A 17,836-nucleotide genomic window follows, 5' to 3' on the forward strand; every position below is an offset into this window, starting at 1 on the left:
TTATCTACTCCCAAATACATACCCTCAAGCCGGAAATAGTAACATGATTAAGACATGACTCTTACCCCGAAGGAGCTTGGATTTTCTGTAGCAATTATAGTCCCTTCATCCCAGTACATGTTCATATGTTGTTTTGTGTTGTTCACTCTTATTTCATGGGTAATAGACTTGTTCCATGGCTAAACTGTAAATGCCTTGAAGTTAGAAGCCATGACTTGTATTTTCTTTATTATATTGTACTTCCACTTATATTGCTTTTGGCACTAGTGCTTGCTCAGGAAAGACATGTTTGTCACTTGATGTAATAATAAGATATGAAAGATTTATTAAAATTATGTCGTTGATTGCAGATATTAATAAATATGTGCCTGGTCTTCCTAGTGCAAGCTGATTTTACAATATAGCTTGATACAAAGATTTCTTGTTTTGAAAATTAATTACGTGGATCTCAACTTAGTATTTCTCTGAGAAGTATTTCTCCGATTCCTCAAGTCTGAATTAGAATGCTTCCTTTGATTCGTCTCCCGATAGCAGCTTGGTCTTGCCTCCTTCCAGGCACCATCACACTAAAATTGCCTGTTTCCTTTTCTATCCCCCTTATTCAGCTTTAAGCTATTTGAAGGGAGGGATACACCTTATTCATTGTATTACTATTAGGACTTTGTATAAAGCCGGGCACACTGAAGCTGTCCAACAAATAACAAAATCAATACTTTATTTGGTCTGTAATCCAATTTTGCATAAATTTGGATTACACAGCAAATAAAGTACATACACATAATTATAAAGAGCTGGACTTCATAAAAATAGCATACACAAAGTTTGTTCTGAAGTATTTGATGAAACATGGCAAAAGTTACGCTGAAAATGGGGCTAGGCAAATGTCTGCATTTGTGTGTCTATGTGTCTACATAAATATATATGAACTATATTTGAACAATGCCTTAAGACGTCCCAATTTTTTGCATAAAATATAATTTTAAATTTTTAAAATTCATATCATGGCTATTATTTAAATGTAAGTACTAACTATTATGTAATTTTTATTTGTGTACCTGCCATGTTAATTAGCATAGGCTAACATCAGAGGAATCATTACAATATTCAAAAATAGTTTTCTTAATTTACTTTCCTAACATTAAGGTTTCTTGTTGATTTACTGGCATATAGTAGGCTGTCTAGACTCTGCAGCCTCAATTCTAAATAAATGAAACTCATTTTGAATATCCCAAATTATAGATAGTTTATTAATAGCTAATAGATTCATATGCTCAATACTCAATTCTAGCCCAGATAATCTTGGAAAGGTGACAGTGGGAAGTACTGCTAAACGGAAGCAAAAACAATAATTTTGTAAGCTCTTTAGGCTGCAATTTCTCTAAATATCTCTGCATATGTGTATACTTCTTTGTTCTCTCCCTCTCTCCTCCCGCCCCTTTTTTCTGTTTCTTTCTCTCATGCACACACACACACACACACACACACACACACACACACACAGTGGTTCTATAAACTTTTGGAACTACCAATCAATTTACTTCCTAATCCTGACTTGGATTTCCCTGGATCCTCTCTGTCAGTATTTATCTTGCTTATTATTGTGAACACAGGTAATATTAAACTTTTATCCATCAATCTCTACTTGTATTGAATTTCTCACTTAATGCTATTTTAACAGCAAAAGTGCTATCTTTGCCCCAAAATTTTATTTATGAATTATCCGTTATGATGAGCAATGCCAAATAATCACCCATTCCCCTAAGCAACAAATCTGATTAACAGTAGACTACCCATTATTGGTCACACCCAAACGAATTATTTTCCAGCACGTACAAAGTTTTCTTTACATCTGACTAATCTAATCTAATCTATTTTTTTACCTAGACTCATATACTTTTCCCACAACTCTGGCATGTTCCTTCTTCAACTCATCTAACTCCACTATGCCTCAGTGTTGTTTCTAGAATCATCCACACTAGTTTGCCTTGGCAGTACCTACCAGGATAAGCTATCATATATGGAATAATACACACTGAAACACTTTAGAAAATTAATAAAATCCTTTAAGTTGGTGTTATCATTCATAATTCTTACCATATGGATCCTCAAGCTTACTTATTCTAAAACGTTGTGCTATCTAAATCTCATTTCTTTTATTGATCGTATTCAGAGCTTTCTCCGGAACATTCTCCAAGAATCATGACAGACCTTGGCTCTAGGCAAAACTTGTCCAAGTATCCTATTAGCTCCACCCCTTTGGAGGAAAATGATTCACTTTATAAAATGGAATCTGCCATGAGGATGGGCTAGGAGACACTCACACCCTTTGGGAGCCATGCTTCTTCGTCTCTTAATGTTCCCTTTAATAAAGTAGATTGTGATCAACGTGGTTCAACAGAAGAACTACGCATTTGTTTTGAATATTGGTCAAAGTACATTCCTAATTTGAGTCTAAAATCTCATGGTGGAAACTGCCCCGGTCACTGACAGGTGATATCATTTATGCCTCATGCATGCAAGTCCACAGGCTTTTGGTGGAAGATGCTGAAATCATTTCCTGAGAATCAGTGTGGTTGCTTAATAAGTGCTATAATGTGGCAACAATTTTAAACACAAAACATCAAATGCACTAATATACATTTGTGTAATGATCTTGTTTATTCCATATTATAACTGTTCATGAGACCTAATTATTTTCAGGGCACTTTCCCCTGAAGAAACAGTCAAGAAAAATAATGCTGTTTATAACATGTTAAATCTTTATCTTCTTTATTTTTATCAACAGAGTATAAAAACATGTCTATGGATAACCCTGCAGGAGTCAAAAGCCTGTGGCAGGTTTTAGAGAATCATCTGCTACCTCCTGAGCTAGGAGGATTTTGAGGACAGAGCTCAGGAAGTCGCCATGGCTTGGGGGCAAAGCAGGCTTTTGCAGATAAACCTTAAGTCACAGATTCTACCTTATGGAGCCAGATATCATTTTGTGGATTAATTAATACTTGCGAGGGCTTTGAGCATGAAAGACATTGTGAGAATATAGTGTTTTCTTATTTTGAAACAAAGGGCAGCCACTTTGGGGGAATAATTCTATTGATCAAGCTGGGCTTTTCTTAAATCGCAAAAAAAAATTTAAACATTTTTGTACTCTTTCAAAATTCTACTTTGGTAAGACAAAATTAGGTTTTCTAAAATATTCTTCCAGATCTTGAAGCTGTTAATAATGAGTTATATAATAATATTGTTATATAATTTAGTCATGCTAATAGAAACGATCTCCGAGTTTTCATTGTTTCATGTGCCCTTCCTTTTCTCAAGCAGGAGCATGTTTATTAATTCAAGTATGTGTTGAGGCCATCCCTGTGCAAGGTACTGTGCTAGGTTTGCAATGATATGGTAACTAGTCGTGTCCTTTTCTCAAGAAACTTTCGGTCTATGGATGAAAATATTAAACAAGTAAAGAAAGGCATAATTCTATAAATGCAAATTAGAAAATGTGCTATGATACAGGAAAAGCAAGTTTCTATGAGAGGGGATTCTCTCTATCTGGGATAAAGTAGTCATAACAACACTCTTTGGAAGGGGCAGTTACATTAAGATTTGCAGGACGGATAGAGTTTGCCAAGCAAAGAATTGGAAGAAAGAAAAATGTTGCAAGCAAATGGAACAGCAAGTGCAAGAGTCAAAGTTGTTACATTTGAAAAACTTCAAGAACACTCTGTCAGCTAGAATATCATGAACAAAGCAAATGAGTCAAGGGTTGTCGGGAGACAGAGTTCGGTACTTAAATCTTGAAGGGCCTTGAGGTGATGGTAAGAAGTTCAGAAGCTGCTGAAACACAGAAACAAGTTATAATACTTCTCCCATCCAGGCCCACATTTGAAATTCATTTAACTCTAGAGTAGAGAAAGAGAACACACACAACCACTGCAAAGGCTATTGACATTGAGCAATCCTTTCTTCCCTAGACTGAAATTAAGTTATAACACAGCAATTGAATTACACTAATAAGTTGTCCAGACAGTGACCGGGAAGGCCATTCTCACTGAAGTCCAATGACAGGCAATGAATGAGTAACATATTTAAATCAAAGACACAAAGAAATAGAATGGAGGGAAGAAGATGAGAGAAATTGAGGGGCAGGAAGAAGAGGTGAGATACAGGAAAAGCCTCTGGAAGACTGAAGAAAGATCTGGAGATGCAAAAAGGTGCCTTCATCAGCTTGTTTTCCAAACAGAACCTGTCTTGGTGGTGACCATTTGAAACACACTGGTTGCAAGATGAAAGGCTCAGGAAAAAGGCTTACGGGGCTTCTTAAACATCAAATAGTATAATAGCATTTTCAAGATGACATTTTGATGAATCAGGGGTAAATAAATCAGAGACATGCGGATAAAATTTCCCTTGAAATACACAGGGGTTTAATATGATGGGGAAAGGCACTTGGCAAAGCGTAACGTTTGTTTTGCCAAACCCAATATTTAAAAAACGGTTGAAGACAATTCAGCGAAATCCCATGTTCCTTCTGAGTGAGAGAAACTTTAAGAGAGGGAGAAAATCCATGAAAGAGATTGCTAAGTAAATATACTAAAGGGTATAAATAAGTTGCAATTGAGCAAACCATGCCTAATTCTGAGATCTAAAATCAAGACTAGTTTATCAAGAATTTTTTTTATTTATTTTACGTATTCTTGGTTTCCCCTTTATGGGCACCACTCAAATATTACATAGAATCATTTTTCTTTGCTTTTCTTTTACTCTCCTTTTCATGTAATCATTGTATCCAACTTGAGAATTTTGGCTTACCACTTTTTAAAAGTATGCATATGCAGTAAATTATGTATTTACATGAGGTAAAAACATCATCTTGCACCACCTCTTAAAGCATCATATTTCATTCTTGAACTACATGTAACATAATATTAAGCATTTAGCCAATTTTAGAAAATTATTAGTACTTTATATGATGTACAGATTAGCTAGAATTTTAAGGTGATTTTTTTTGCTGCTTTTAATTCTGTTTTTAATGGATTGTGCCCATTGCCAGTCCACATACATGGTCAACAGAGCAAATATAGCAAGAAAGGCAGAGCCAGGATAGAAATAACTAGATACTGAGAAGAAAACGTAGGCAACGAATCCCAAGGAGGAAAAGGGTACACTCTCGAGGCAATGTCAAGAAAAGAAAAGCAATAGAAAGAAGAAAGACAGAAATAGCTATTTCTGTGGGTAGTGGAGAAGTAAAAAAGAGATTTAAGAAGGAAAAAGAAGCATCATTGGGGGTAAAATGATGTAACCAAGTGTGTCCTCATTCTGTGCTTTTTAATAGAAACCATTGAAACAAACGAGATTACCATCAAAGTACTGTGATCTATTAAAAGTTTAGAAAAAGTATAGCAGCTGCCTCATTATTAAATAGGAAAATAATTAAATGCTAAATCTGTTTGATAATTATAGTGGCCCAGGGTTGCAGTTATGGAGGAATGATGCAAAGTTCTTTCAGATGAAGGTCAGCCAGTCAAACAGACGGTTTCACAGGGTGACACTACTTCAAAGGGATCATCCCAGTTTAGGGTTGGATCCTGCCTCAATTTTGTGGATCCAGAAAAATCATATTTATCAATATTTTTAGTGTTTACAGAGATGATAATCCCTGTCAACTATCTCACAGTAGATAACGGAGAATATTCTGATGCTGAGTATTTAAGTCACCTGCTTTCTCCATCAAAGGACCCAGGAAGCTGTATTAGGAGTCAGATGGTTGCCAATGAACACAGAATCAGAGCAACGGGGAAGAGCACAATAACTTAAATGCGTCAGCAGAGCAAATATTATAACGAGTAAGGGCCATGTGGTTCTGATGTTAAAAGCCAAACGCTTGTCATCAAAATCTGGTGGAAAGTCTCAGATTAAGTTTATTTCCATTTATAAACATGTATTTTAACAGACCTCTTTGGGGCCCAGTGTAGATGAAAATCTATTGTTTGCAATTGTGTCTGAGAACAACATAAAGCCTTCGCATAAAAAATTGCAGTGTCTGTATGTACGGTTAACAGGCTGTTCTTTCTGCCATGATTGTTACCATTAATCAAAGATTGTCTTCTGTGCCCCTGTCTTGTCTGTCGCCTCCAACATAGGCTGATAAACAGGTGCTATCTGGGTGTCCCACTGCCATTCATTCTTCTCATCTGTATCTCAGCACAGATGTGTCTGCCTGAGCACTTCCTCAATGCTGGCAGACTGGCTGGCGTCCAATCTGAACAAATTGCTGATCTTTCCAGCCATTTAATGTTAAGTAGGGCTTCGAAGGGACATTGGACAAATAGCTCAAGAAGCCAGATTTAGCATCTCAAGATCGGCTGACATTTCTTAAGTATACATGGTTTAGGAAGTGCTATGGCTTTAAAGAACTTCAATTTGGCCTAGAATTTGGCATGTAGAATCCTAAATTTAGACCTAAAGCTATATGTAATTTTGTAAATTACTAGAGACAAGACCATCTGAGCCCTAGATGACCAAGATGCTCAACTGTAATTTATACGTCATTGTCTCTTCAGACCATGAGATTAACATCAAGTAGGGATAATTAGAGTTATTAATAAGGCACCCTATAGAAATCCACAAGCGAAACACATAGTAATCTTCTGGCTTGCCCTAATACTTCTTTCGGCTTACTATGAGTATCCCAGAAAAACAGATTCCTGGTGCATGGAACATGATAACATATTTAAAAGTATGATGGCAAAGAATAGTAGAATGGCTAAGTCTACCTCCTGGAAGCTTTGCTTGCCAGCATGGGATCTACAACAATGCAGTGCTTTCAATGTAGGGAGCATAATTGGAGTCTCGTATTCCAGGCTAGAAGACAGCCCGAGTCTCTGAGATGGCTGGAGAGGAGTATGTTTCCTAATCACCTAAAAAGAGGAACGGGAGTATCTTGAATATGATCTCACAGGGGTTTAAGCCTCAATAGAATTAAAATTGTCCTATTAATCTTTGCAGTACCATTGTGAACAAAGCAGCTGGCTTTTAGGGGTAAAGGGTGTTACTAATTAAAAACTTGTTGAAAGAATGAACGAGCGTACGTCAAGTATGAAACAATGGAGAGAAATGAACACCTGATCCCAGAAGGGACAATATACACATGATAGTAGGATATGGATCTACTACATGTAGCAATGTGCACGCAGACACATGCAGACATGTAAAAATATGTATGATAGTAATAAATGAAGTAGGTAAGTATATATGGAAGAAGGATAATTGGCTTTTTCTATTGATCTGGAAGGCAGCTTGGACATTGGAAGATGATACAGGAGAAAATAACTAACTTGCTATTCAGTTCTTCCTCCTTATCTTTTCCTGGGACTTTTGTGTGGTCATTCCTGGAAACTCTTTTACATTGTCACAATGCCATGGGAACTGGCTCAGCCATTGATGGCAATGATGTCACATTTATTGAGTCCTAAAGTGAAAAATTTAGCCCTTGGCCTCAATCTCAGGTATCCTGGGAAAAGTCCAGCAGCATCTGGGAGAACATTACTTATGTATTCAAGGGGAGAGGATTTAATGGTATATTTCACAAGCCTGTTTATGTTGATTTCTCTCTGTAAGAATATTAGCTTTTTTCTTTCACATTTCCCTTCTCCTTTTAGAGAAATTTTCATCAATAATACATCATCTGGGGGTACCAAATGTCCACTTAGAGGTCTTTTAATGAATATTTTTGGGAAAAAAGGGGCAACATTTTTAGCTGAGAATGCATGCATTAATTTTTATGAAGGGTTAACGGATTTTGTAGCTTTTTGGTAGATAAATGCCAGGTTTTTGGTAACTATTTAGTTTTTATCAGAAAAAAGCTTAAATAAAACAATAAATTTTGCGTATGGTTACACAACAAAATTTCTCAATATAAATTCCTAAAGAAAGGGACCTCCTCTGTGGTGCTAATTCTATTGAAAACATCTTTCTTCCAAACACTTACACAAACCAGTGATGCCCACAGTTAAACACTAAATTTATTATATGGTTTTAGGGGGTAGACAAACAAAATTCCCTGGCACCAAGAAAAAGGGACAGTATGATGCATAGACTAAAAGGTGGAAAAAGCAAAAGAATAGATATATCCAAATGGAACAAAAGGCACCATTAAATATTGAAACCATGCTTCTAAAAATTATCCAAGAAAGCTTTTTTAGACTCTTTTAAAATTGTGGAGAACATGCTGAAGTAAAAGAAATTTCCTAGAAATGTAGATAAGTAAAAAATAATTTGTTCTGATTGTTATAATTTATCTTCATCAGTATTGATTCAGTCAAAATGTATCCATCAAATATATTTTGAAAACTGCAAACTGTGTTATATATTAGGAATATAACAATGAACAAGACAGAAAAGATCTCACCAATATCAGAGTATTGTAAACAGGCAATTCTTTAACTAAGAAGAGTGTAGGGTTTTAAAACATTTCATTTACCCCCAACTATCTCTCCTTTCACTTGTCATACTGCAGATGAATCTTTTTGGATTGCCCAGTTTCCTATAAAGATTTAAATAAACATTTAAATATCCATTAATTCATTCATTTGCTCAAACAATTTTATTATTGTGTTTATTGATACCAGCAAGTACTCTGGGAGCTGGGAATCCAGGTGTGAAAGGTGTAATCCTTTGTCTTTAATGCGCTCCCGGCACAGGTGCAGGCAAAGCAAATAAGCAAATTACAACATGATCCAATAAGTGCTCTTGCTGGGATAACGGCCGGATGAAAATGGATATTCAGGACAGGGGTGCATAAAAGAGATGGTCGAGAAACCATGGAAAGACCCTCTAGTGAAATACATACAAATCGAATTTTAAAGTAGATTTAAAGTAGATTTAGGAGTTTGTGAGTTGAAGACGTGGTGGTTGGAGTGGAGTATCACAGTTGGGGAGAAAAGCATATTTGGTGGCGCTGAGGGAGTACCGTCCTCTGCTACTAGGCAAATGGGGGAAAAGAGTGAGGGTAGAAATAGGGTGCTAAGAATTTGAAACACCTCTGCCCTCACATGCCACAGCCTGTCTGTAGCCTGCAGTCCATCTTTTACCCTTAATGGATTGCCAACACTCTTTTTTCCCATCTGATTGTATCAGAGGGCCAACTGATCTTTGACAAAGCAGACAAAATGTATGTTGGGAAAAGGATACAGTATCCAACAAACGGTGCTGGGAAAATTGGATAGCCACATGCAAAAGAATAAAACAGGACCCCTATCTTTCACTATATACAAAATCAATTCAAGATTGATTTAAAGACACAAATGTAAGGCATGACACCATAAGAATTCTAGAAGAAAACATAGGAAAAACTCTGCTAGACATAGGCCTAGGGGAAGAATTTATAACTAAGACCCCAAACAGCAACAACAAAAATAAATAAATGGGACTTAAATTGAAAAGCTTCTGCACATCAAAGGAAATAATCAACAGAGCAAATAGACAACCTACAGAATGGGAGAAAATATTTATAAACTATACATTTGACAAGGACTAATATCCAGAATCTACAAAGAACTCAAACAAATTAGCAAGGGGAAAAAAAAAAACAAAAACAAACAATCCCATCAAAGAGTGGCCAAAAGACAAGAACAGAAACTTTTCAAAAGAAGACAAACAATGGCCAAGAAACATACAAAAAAAAAAGGTCCACATTACTAATCAGTAGGGAAATACAAATTAAAACCACAATGAGATACCCCCTTACCCTGTCAGAAAGGCCATTATTGAAAAGTCAAAATATCATATACTGGCATGGATGCAGTGAAATGGGAACACTTACACACCATTGGTGAGAATGCAAATTAGTACATCCATGGAAGACAGTATGGAGATTCCACAAAGAGCTAACGATTGACCTACCATTTAATCCAGTAAACCCCTATTGGGTATCTACCCAAAGGAAAAGAAGTCACATTATCAAAAATACACTTGCACTCGAATGTTTATCCCGGCACAATTCACAACTGCAAAGATATGGAATTAACTTAAGTGCCCATTAATTCACATACACACACACACATACACACACACACGCACACACATTTTGTGGAATATAATTTTTACACGGACTGGGGAGTGGAGGCGAGGCAGTTTGGGGATGATTCAATGGATTAAATTTATTGTGAACTTTATTTCTATTATTATTACATTATAATATATAATGAAATAATTATACAGCTCACCATACTGCAGAATCTAATGCCACCACTGATCTGATAGGAGGCAGAGCTCAGGTGGTGTTGCGAACAGCTGTAAATGCAAATGAAGCTTCACTGGCTCACCTGCCACTCACCTTCTGCTGTGTGGTCCAGTTCCTAACAGGCCACAGACAGATACCAGTCATGGAGTACTAATCAGCCATAAAAAGGAATGAAATAATATCTTTCACAGCAACTTGGATGTAACTGGAAACCATTTACCCTAAGTGAAGTATCTCAGGAATGGAAAAACAAATGCCACATGTTCTCACTAATATGTGAGAGATAAATGATGAGTGCACATGGGCACAAAGAGACATAAAGGACATTGGAAACTAAGAGGGAGAGGGAAGAGGGGAGAGGGGGAGGCTTAAAAACTTACCTATTGAGTACAATGAACAATGTCTTGGTGACTGACAGGCACACTGAAAGTCCTGACTCTTCAGCATTATGCAGTGTATTCATGTAACAAAAACATTTATATCCCCTTAATATTCTGAAATTTTAAAAAGTCCAGTGATTTTCCTGGAGTGTTGGAGAAAACCGTAGAAAATAATTCTAAATTTTATCTGCATAAAAATAATTAATTTTAAAAAAATAAGGGAGAGATATTTGCTCTCTCAAATAATAACACATATTAGAAGGTTTCTTCGGTATTGTATAATATAATCTTTTTGATGTCAATAACACATCTATATACATATGCATGTATATAGAGAGATGATGTGTGCATAAAGAGTTTACCAAAGGAAAAAGAAAGAAATTGAAACACTTAGGATAGAATTTCCTGGGAGTCAACGCATTACAATTTGCATTGTGCATTTATTTTGCCTAGAATTCCACAAACAACTCTGTGGACTTATAATGAATTATTGAATTTCCTTTAAGAAACTTGCAGTTGTATTAGCAACAAAAGCCAGTATGTACTATAGTATAGTAATGAAGCACTCCCAAATCATGGAAGAAGACTATGAGACAGTGCCATAACAGTGTCTCTTGGAAACTGATTGAACCCCATGAAATGTTGCTATTTTAAATGCCCTTCCATGATTCAACTGGCTAAGTTATCTGGTTCCATTGAATTCTTCCCCATCCTGCTCTCACTTCCAGCCTCAGCAGGTACATGGGGAAGTTAAAAAGGAAGAACTTTTCCAAGGACAATCAGTAAAATTAAGGAAGGCATTAAATTTGTCTTTGTTTTACCATTTTCAATCAATTTTTTAAGATACTGACTTCAGTGCCCAGAAAGAAAAATGAGTAAAGGTGTATTGCTATCTAACAAATCTTTCACAAGCTTCTTCACAATATGTCTTTCAACGACTTGTAATGATTATGATCTTGCAGGCACTTCCCATAAGCTATCTATGCATTATTAATGAAGTTCTGTAACTGGAAACTTCCATCACTGCAATGATTCTTAAAAAGCATAGATTCATTCAAACTAACAATGCATAGGAGTTTGTCACAGTTTTAACATATGCATTCTTCTTACAGATGGTTGAAAAAGAAGGTTATCTTCAAAAAGCTAAAATTGCAGATGGAGGAAAGAAACTAAGGTAATAAAAAGTTCTTTAACCCACTTTTCTATAACTATGCTAGTTCCCGTATCCTCAACTTATGTTACTGCTATTGTTTGGGAAGCAAGGCCCTATGGTACCAGACTAGAATTCCTCTGCTACCACTACAATCAACATTATTTTAATATAGTTGTAGTTTTCAAAGAAAGGTACTACACTCTATGTCATTGCATAGAACATACATCAATGAAATGCTTCTTGTCTTTCTGGGGCATGAAACCTTTAACACAATGAAAAGAAATAAGGCAATGAATCTTAATTTCTAGGATTAACAGATTTGGGGATGAATGGACTTATTATTTGCATTATAGAAAAATTTCCCAGCCAGACACGGTGGCTCACTCCTGTAATCCTAGCACTTTGGGAGGCAGAGATGGGAGGACTGCTTGAGGCCAGGAGTTCAAGACCGGCCTTAGCAATAGCGAGACCCCATCTCCACAAAAAAATAGAAAAATAAGCTGAGCGTGGTGGTATGCACCTGTAGTTTCAGCTACTCTGGAAGCTGAGGTAGGAGGATTGCTTGAGCCTAAGAGTTCGAGGCTGCAGTGAGCTATGAGCTATAATGAGGTCACTACACTCCAGCCTCTGCAACAGAACAAGACTCTGTCTCAAAAAAAAAAAAAAAAAAAGAAAAACAGAAAAATAATCCCTACAGTACATTGGGAGAATAATTTTTTTAAGGATTGAAGATTTGAACTACGTTTGTAGCTTAAAATAGAAATGGTGAAAATAAAAAATAAAATCATGAACTTAGGTGAGGGAAATTTGAAAAGAGAATAAACTCTTCATACAACAACAAAAAACCTTGAAGAAAAAATTAGATTATGTTGATAGGAGGATTGGGAAAGATGCTAGTTATGTTGTCTATATATGGAATACTTGGAAGTAATCATTTCCATTTTAGAATATTTGCTATTTGTCACATTGATCCTATTACGTACTGAACTTGTGCTAGGTGATATGCAAGCTACAAAGTATGTAGAAAATGCTCACATTGGGACGTGAGGCATTTACTCATGACTGTTTTACTAACAGTTAAAAACATATAGGATAAATGTACTAATTAGCTACACAATAGCGCACCTGTTTGTTGTATAATGCAATTCATTAGAGTTGCACCAGAATGACACTCTGGCTAGCGCTAGATAATAAAGTATGCTTTTGTTTGATGGCTAGGATGGATTATTTGTATATTTCTTTAAAAGAAAATTGGGGGGGATCATCCACAATTCCACTACTTAAAATAGTTCTTTTAATTTTAAATAACAAGCTCTGTTTTCTGCCCATATTGGCTTATTCTGGGATAGTGAACGGGGCCTTGAATCTTCTCCTGGACTGTTTTTCTGTAGTGGCTCTGCAGCCAGCCTCCCTTGAAGGGTACGGGAGACAGATGCACAGGAGACAAGATCAAATGCAAGGCTGCTTAAAAGTATTTGCATTCCACCAATTGGTATTGCAGTGGAGCATCACTTTATCTATTTAGAGTCATTCAGATTCTACACTCTGAGAACTGCCTGTTTATAAATCTTGACTATTTTCTATTGAGTTTCTTGCTTTTTTTTTTTTTTAAAAATAATTTGAGGGAACTCCTGATATATTTGAGATAATACTTTGTCAAAGTTGGATGTTGGAAATATCTCCTACAGGTTTGTTTTGTTTTTATTGTAAAAACTTTACATACTGAATATTGACTGTATAGTCAGCATGATTAATAACACCCTATCCCACCATGTTGATGGACTATAATATGCCAAATCATCTCTACTTTTCTTTCTTATTTGATTTTTAAGTTGACTTCAGTTTCATACTAAATGAATTATAATTGCAGCAACCCTCCTACTGTGTTTGTCCATTCTTATTTTATATTTTCTAAAGAGAAATGCTAAACCTGGATTACTTGATCAAATTACATGACCATTTTTTATGACTCTCAACACATGTTGCCGTATTGCTTGCCCAAGGAGTCTGTACACTTTTATCACTAGCAACAAAAGTGGTCAGTTTACTTATAACTTTGAAAAATTGTGTAGTTTTTATTGTATTGATAATTTAATAAGTAATAAATAATATACCATACTTCCTATCATTTGTATTTCTTCCATAAAATTTCTTTTGATAGCCTTTATACCATTTATCAAGGATCTTTCTAGCTTTTTATAAATTTTAATGAGTTAAGAAGCAATATTAATAGATGCTTACTCTGTCAAGAACTTGGCTAAATGCTTTAACAGTAATACTTAAGTAATACTATAATATAATATTTATTACTGTTTCCTATTGTACGAATGAAGAAACTTGGTCACCTGTACTAACCTCTCCTTTCTCCCAAATCCTACTGTATGTAGAGTTAGTATAACAGAATTTAGTCCTGTCTTCTGTTTAAAACATGTTTGTTTGTTTGTTTTTTTATGTCTTTTGCTTTAAGTTGTTTGAGGTCAAGGACCAAAAATTGTCTTTTTATTTCACGACATCTACAGTACCAAGGAATCCAATTGTCACTTGATATATATCATGTTGTTAATTTCTGTAAAGTTTTTACTCATCAATCCATTCTAGATCATCGATACTTTGTATTGTTTTCTTATTTTCCTTCTTCCTCCTTCTTTTCTTTTTGTATTTAATTCTCTCTTTTGTGTATTTTCTCTTTCTCTCTAAGTTTGACCTATCCCAAAATGTGAACAGGAGAGCTTAAAAGGAAGAACTTAATGGCTGTATCTTACATTCCTAAAAGATCATACATTTAGGCTTATTTTGAAATTTTGAAATGAGGTTATACACATTTCTCTAGTGACACACTGACAGACATGAAAGTAGAATACATTCAGCATTCAACTTGAAATTTAATTTTGAACATTGAAAATATTCCTCAGCTTTTCTGATTAAGCTTGGGAGTTTCTTCATTTAAGGAATTCCATCCCCAAAACTGTAAGTAGTTCTGACCTCTCTGAAACTCTATGAGGCCCTAGTAAGGTTAATTTCAATGTTTAAATTCACCTGACAGCACGTTTATGTTATTTCAACACCCTCGCGATAGTCTCTCCCTCTGTACCCAGTCCTTCGACTTGGCCGGCTCCCTTGTGTCTTGTACTTCTTATCACATGTAGATTCTCAATCTGCTCTTCCCTTCAGATGAGCATGAAAAGAAATACTTGGGGATGAGAATAGAGACAGAAGATGCATGTGAAAAGACATGCAGAAGAGAGTAGTGCAGTGGTTATGTCCACTAGTGCCTGCTTTCCTCCTAAACCTTGATTGTCCAAACAATTGTTATTCAGAATGAAATTCCCTTTAGAACACGATGTTAAGATGCCTTCCTAATGCGAACGTACCTTTTCTTTAGTATTGTCTGCTCAGTATCACAATAAATTCTCCCAGGCTGAATCTGTCTTTCTCTATTTTCTTGCAACACTGACAGAGACGTGTGTCCTTTATACCTCAGTGTCTCTTTAACCTACCTTTCAGCAGTCATAAATTATAAGAAGCTTAGAATATGAGAGAGAAAAAAATAAGTTCCTAGACCTGTTCTCAGTTTGAGAACAAGTGTGAACATTTAGTGGTGTCTGAGTGATTTTTCAGTAAATCGGTCAGAGACAACAACAGTAAATCACTTCCACTCCCATCACGGGTGCAGACTCAAGTCAAATCCAGCGTGACCAAGCCAGGTAGCAAAGACAGATGGCCCGAATAAGAGAGGCTAAAATTTGTGAAGTAATCTCAGGTATATTTTCCTCTGGCTTTTTGATTTGTCACTGTGTCATTACCTCAGAAGGCATAAGAGAAGTAAGTGTAGGATACAAAGCTTGGGTGTTTAGAGCAAACAATTGTGTTAAGCCTAGAGCCCAAGCTAACAAATTTTTATAATGGTAATGAATATTTTAAGAACCATTTTCCATCAAGCATTCTCTAGATAAACTGTTACAATCAAAGTTGCTGTTATTATGTGCTGCCATCCGGTGTTCATTTTGTAGAATGTCAAGCTGATGTCCATGTTAAGTTTTTTGTTGTTGTTTTTGGGGTGTTTTTAATGTTGGTTTGTTTTTAGTTTTGTTTGTGTGGACTCTTTTTTCCTTTTCCTTTTCCTTTCCTTTTCTTTTTTTTTCTTTTTTCGTTTTCCAGCTTCACAACTCAGGATATATTTTTAGGACAGTTTTGTGAAGTGTTTCACTTGGATAAAATGCCCCACCAATTGCATAAATTGTACATACTTGCCCTTACACAAATTTAGTTCTCCCTCCTTCCCAATTGTAGTTGATACCTTTTCTCTCCTTAGATGTGATTTGATCTGTGTGTTAAAAAAAATACAATAAAATAAAAACCTACATTACTTGTCCCAGGACCTGTTTGCTGCACTGAGTCACTAGGATTAATCTTTTACCTGATCGTTACTTATAAATCTACGTGGAGACCAGTGATTGCCTCACTTATTCCTGTGATTTCAGACTTACTAAAGTGAAAGTTAGATATTTCTTGAGCTGTGTTTCTTATTCAGTCCTATGTCTACCCAACAGCCTGGTTTTTATCCCTGTGCGTGGAAAAATAGAAAACAATGCTCTGCGAGTTATGATGAAGTGTGTGGGGAACTGACTGGCTGATGGGAGAGGTTCACAGCTGACCACCATGGTAGGGAGAGCAGGCAGAGATGGAAGGGCACGAGGTTCAGCATCGTGAGACAGTCCAGGTCAGGCTCAGAGTGGCTTTGCTCCTAGGAAAAAGAAGTTCTTGTACCTCTGTGACCACAGTTCTGTGTCTCCCTCTCTTAGCTCCTACTGTAAGCTCTGCAATGACATGTCGAGCATAACTAAAGGGATGGCTGCACGCCCCCTGCTCTAGAGACCATTGAGAGGTTGGAATGAGCATGGGCTTCAAGTCCAGGAGACTTGGTCTAAATCCCATCTTTATGACTTTTTTTCCCTTGGTTAGGATGCAGCTTCACTAAGCTTCGGTTTTCTCATCTGTAAGATGGGGATAAAGCCCACCTACTAGAGTTATATAGCAGATTTATGGTTTCCATGTTTATTTACCATCTTCCTGCAGTTAGAGGTAAAATTTTTGAGATATCTCAAATCTTCCTTTATATATTAAGCCCTTAGAATTGTGCTTGGCATGTGGTAAATGTTCAAAAGATACTTGTGACTGGCTTAGTGATTAAGTTACATGATGCATGTAAAATACCAAGTGGTATGCTTGGTACAGCATGGGGTCCAATGCAAGTTCATAATATTGACATAGGTATGAGAAGTCAGGAAGATCCTTGGAGGAAGCTCAGGTATCAGCCACTAGAATCATAAATTGGACAAAAAATTTCCTAAATTTGAAGTGTTAGATAATCAAGAAACAAAAGAATGCTAACAGTGCTATATCAAAACAGTAGGGAAATAAGGAACATAGAAGGACATGTGACTTTTTAGTCTTTGTTGGTAAACAATAGTAAACAGAGCAGGAAAAATCTAGATGTGTGACCCTTTTGAAATTTTAAAACCCATCTATGCTTTTACTCAAAACACCCTTAATGATCACCTACTGAATGTCAGATACCGTGTCCCAGTCTGGAAAAGCTCTAAGAGGCTAGAGATGGTAGCCATCTCTTTTGGGGAGCAGGAGGGTTGGGATTAAAGGGTATTTTTATTCTGAAAACTGCTTCATCCTAGGAAGGCCTATTTGAAAAGTTTTATCAGAAACCGCTAGACTCACCTGTTCTGTCTAAGTCCTTTAAGCTTGCAGGAGTTACCCACTTCCTGAGGCGTCCCACCCAATACACTGAATGGCAGTCATCTGTAGTGATTTGGTTGCCTATGGGAAACATTAAAGGATTAAATCAGGGCAAAACTTTGCCAACTGGTTCTTTTCACACTCTCTCCAGAGCAGACAATGTCTTATAAGAGGCTCACTAGGTTAGGGTAACTGGGTGAGAAGACTGTTCTACCCATATCCTAAGAACTATGGCAACACCATGAGTCAAACACATCAGAATGAGGAATGGACTAGACAGATATATTGTAAAGACAATGATCAAGTTTCTAGAGTAAT

General features: G+C 36.3%; 1 protein-coding gene across 2 annotated transcripts in view; it reads left to right on the top strand.

The window, feature by feature from the left end:
• ARHGAP15 (Rho GTPase activating protein 15) overlaps positions 1-17,836 on the top strand; it is a 604,592-nt gene that overhangs the window by 77,536 nt on the left and 509,220 nt on the right. For both annotated transcript variants that reach the window (XM_020288414.2, XM_020288413.2), the window contains exon 4: positions 11,727-11,788. In XM_020288414.2, the coding sequence (XP_020144003.1) occupies positions 11,727-11,788 (62 nt within the window). The remainder of the gene's footprint in view (positions 1-11,726; positions 11,789-17,836) is intronic.

Source organism: Microcebus murinus, chromosome 8 (assembly GCF_040939455.1).
Source record: "Microcebus murinus isolate Inina chromosome 8, M.murinus_Inina_mat1.0, whole genome shotgun sequence".
Taxonomy (NCBI): Eukaryota; Metazoa; Chordata; class Mammalia; order Primates; family Cheirogaleidae; genus Microcebus; species Microcebus murinus.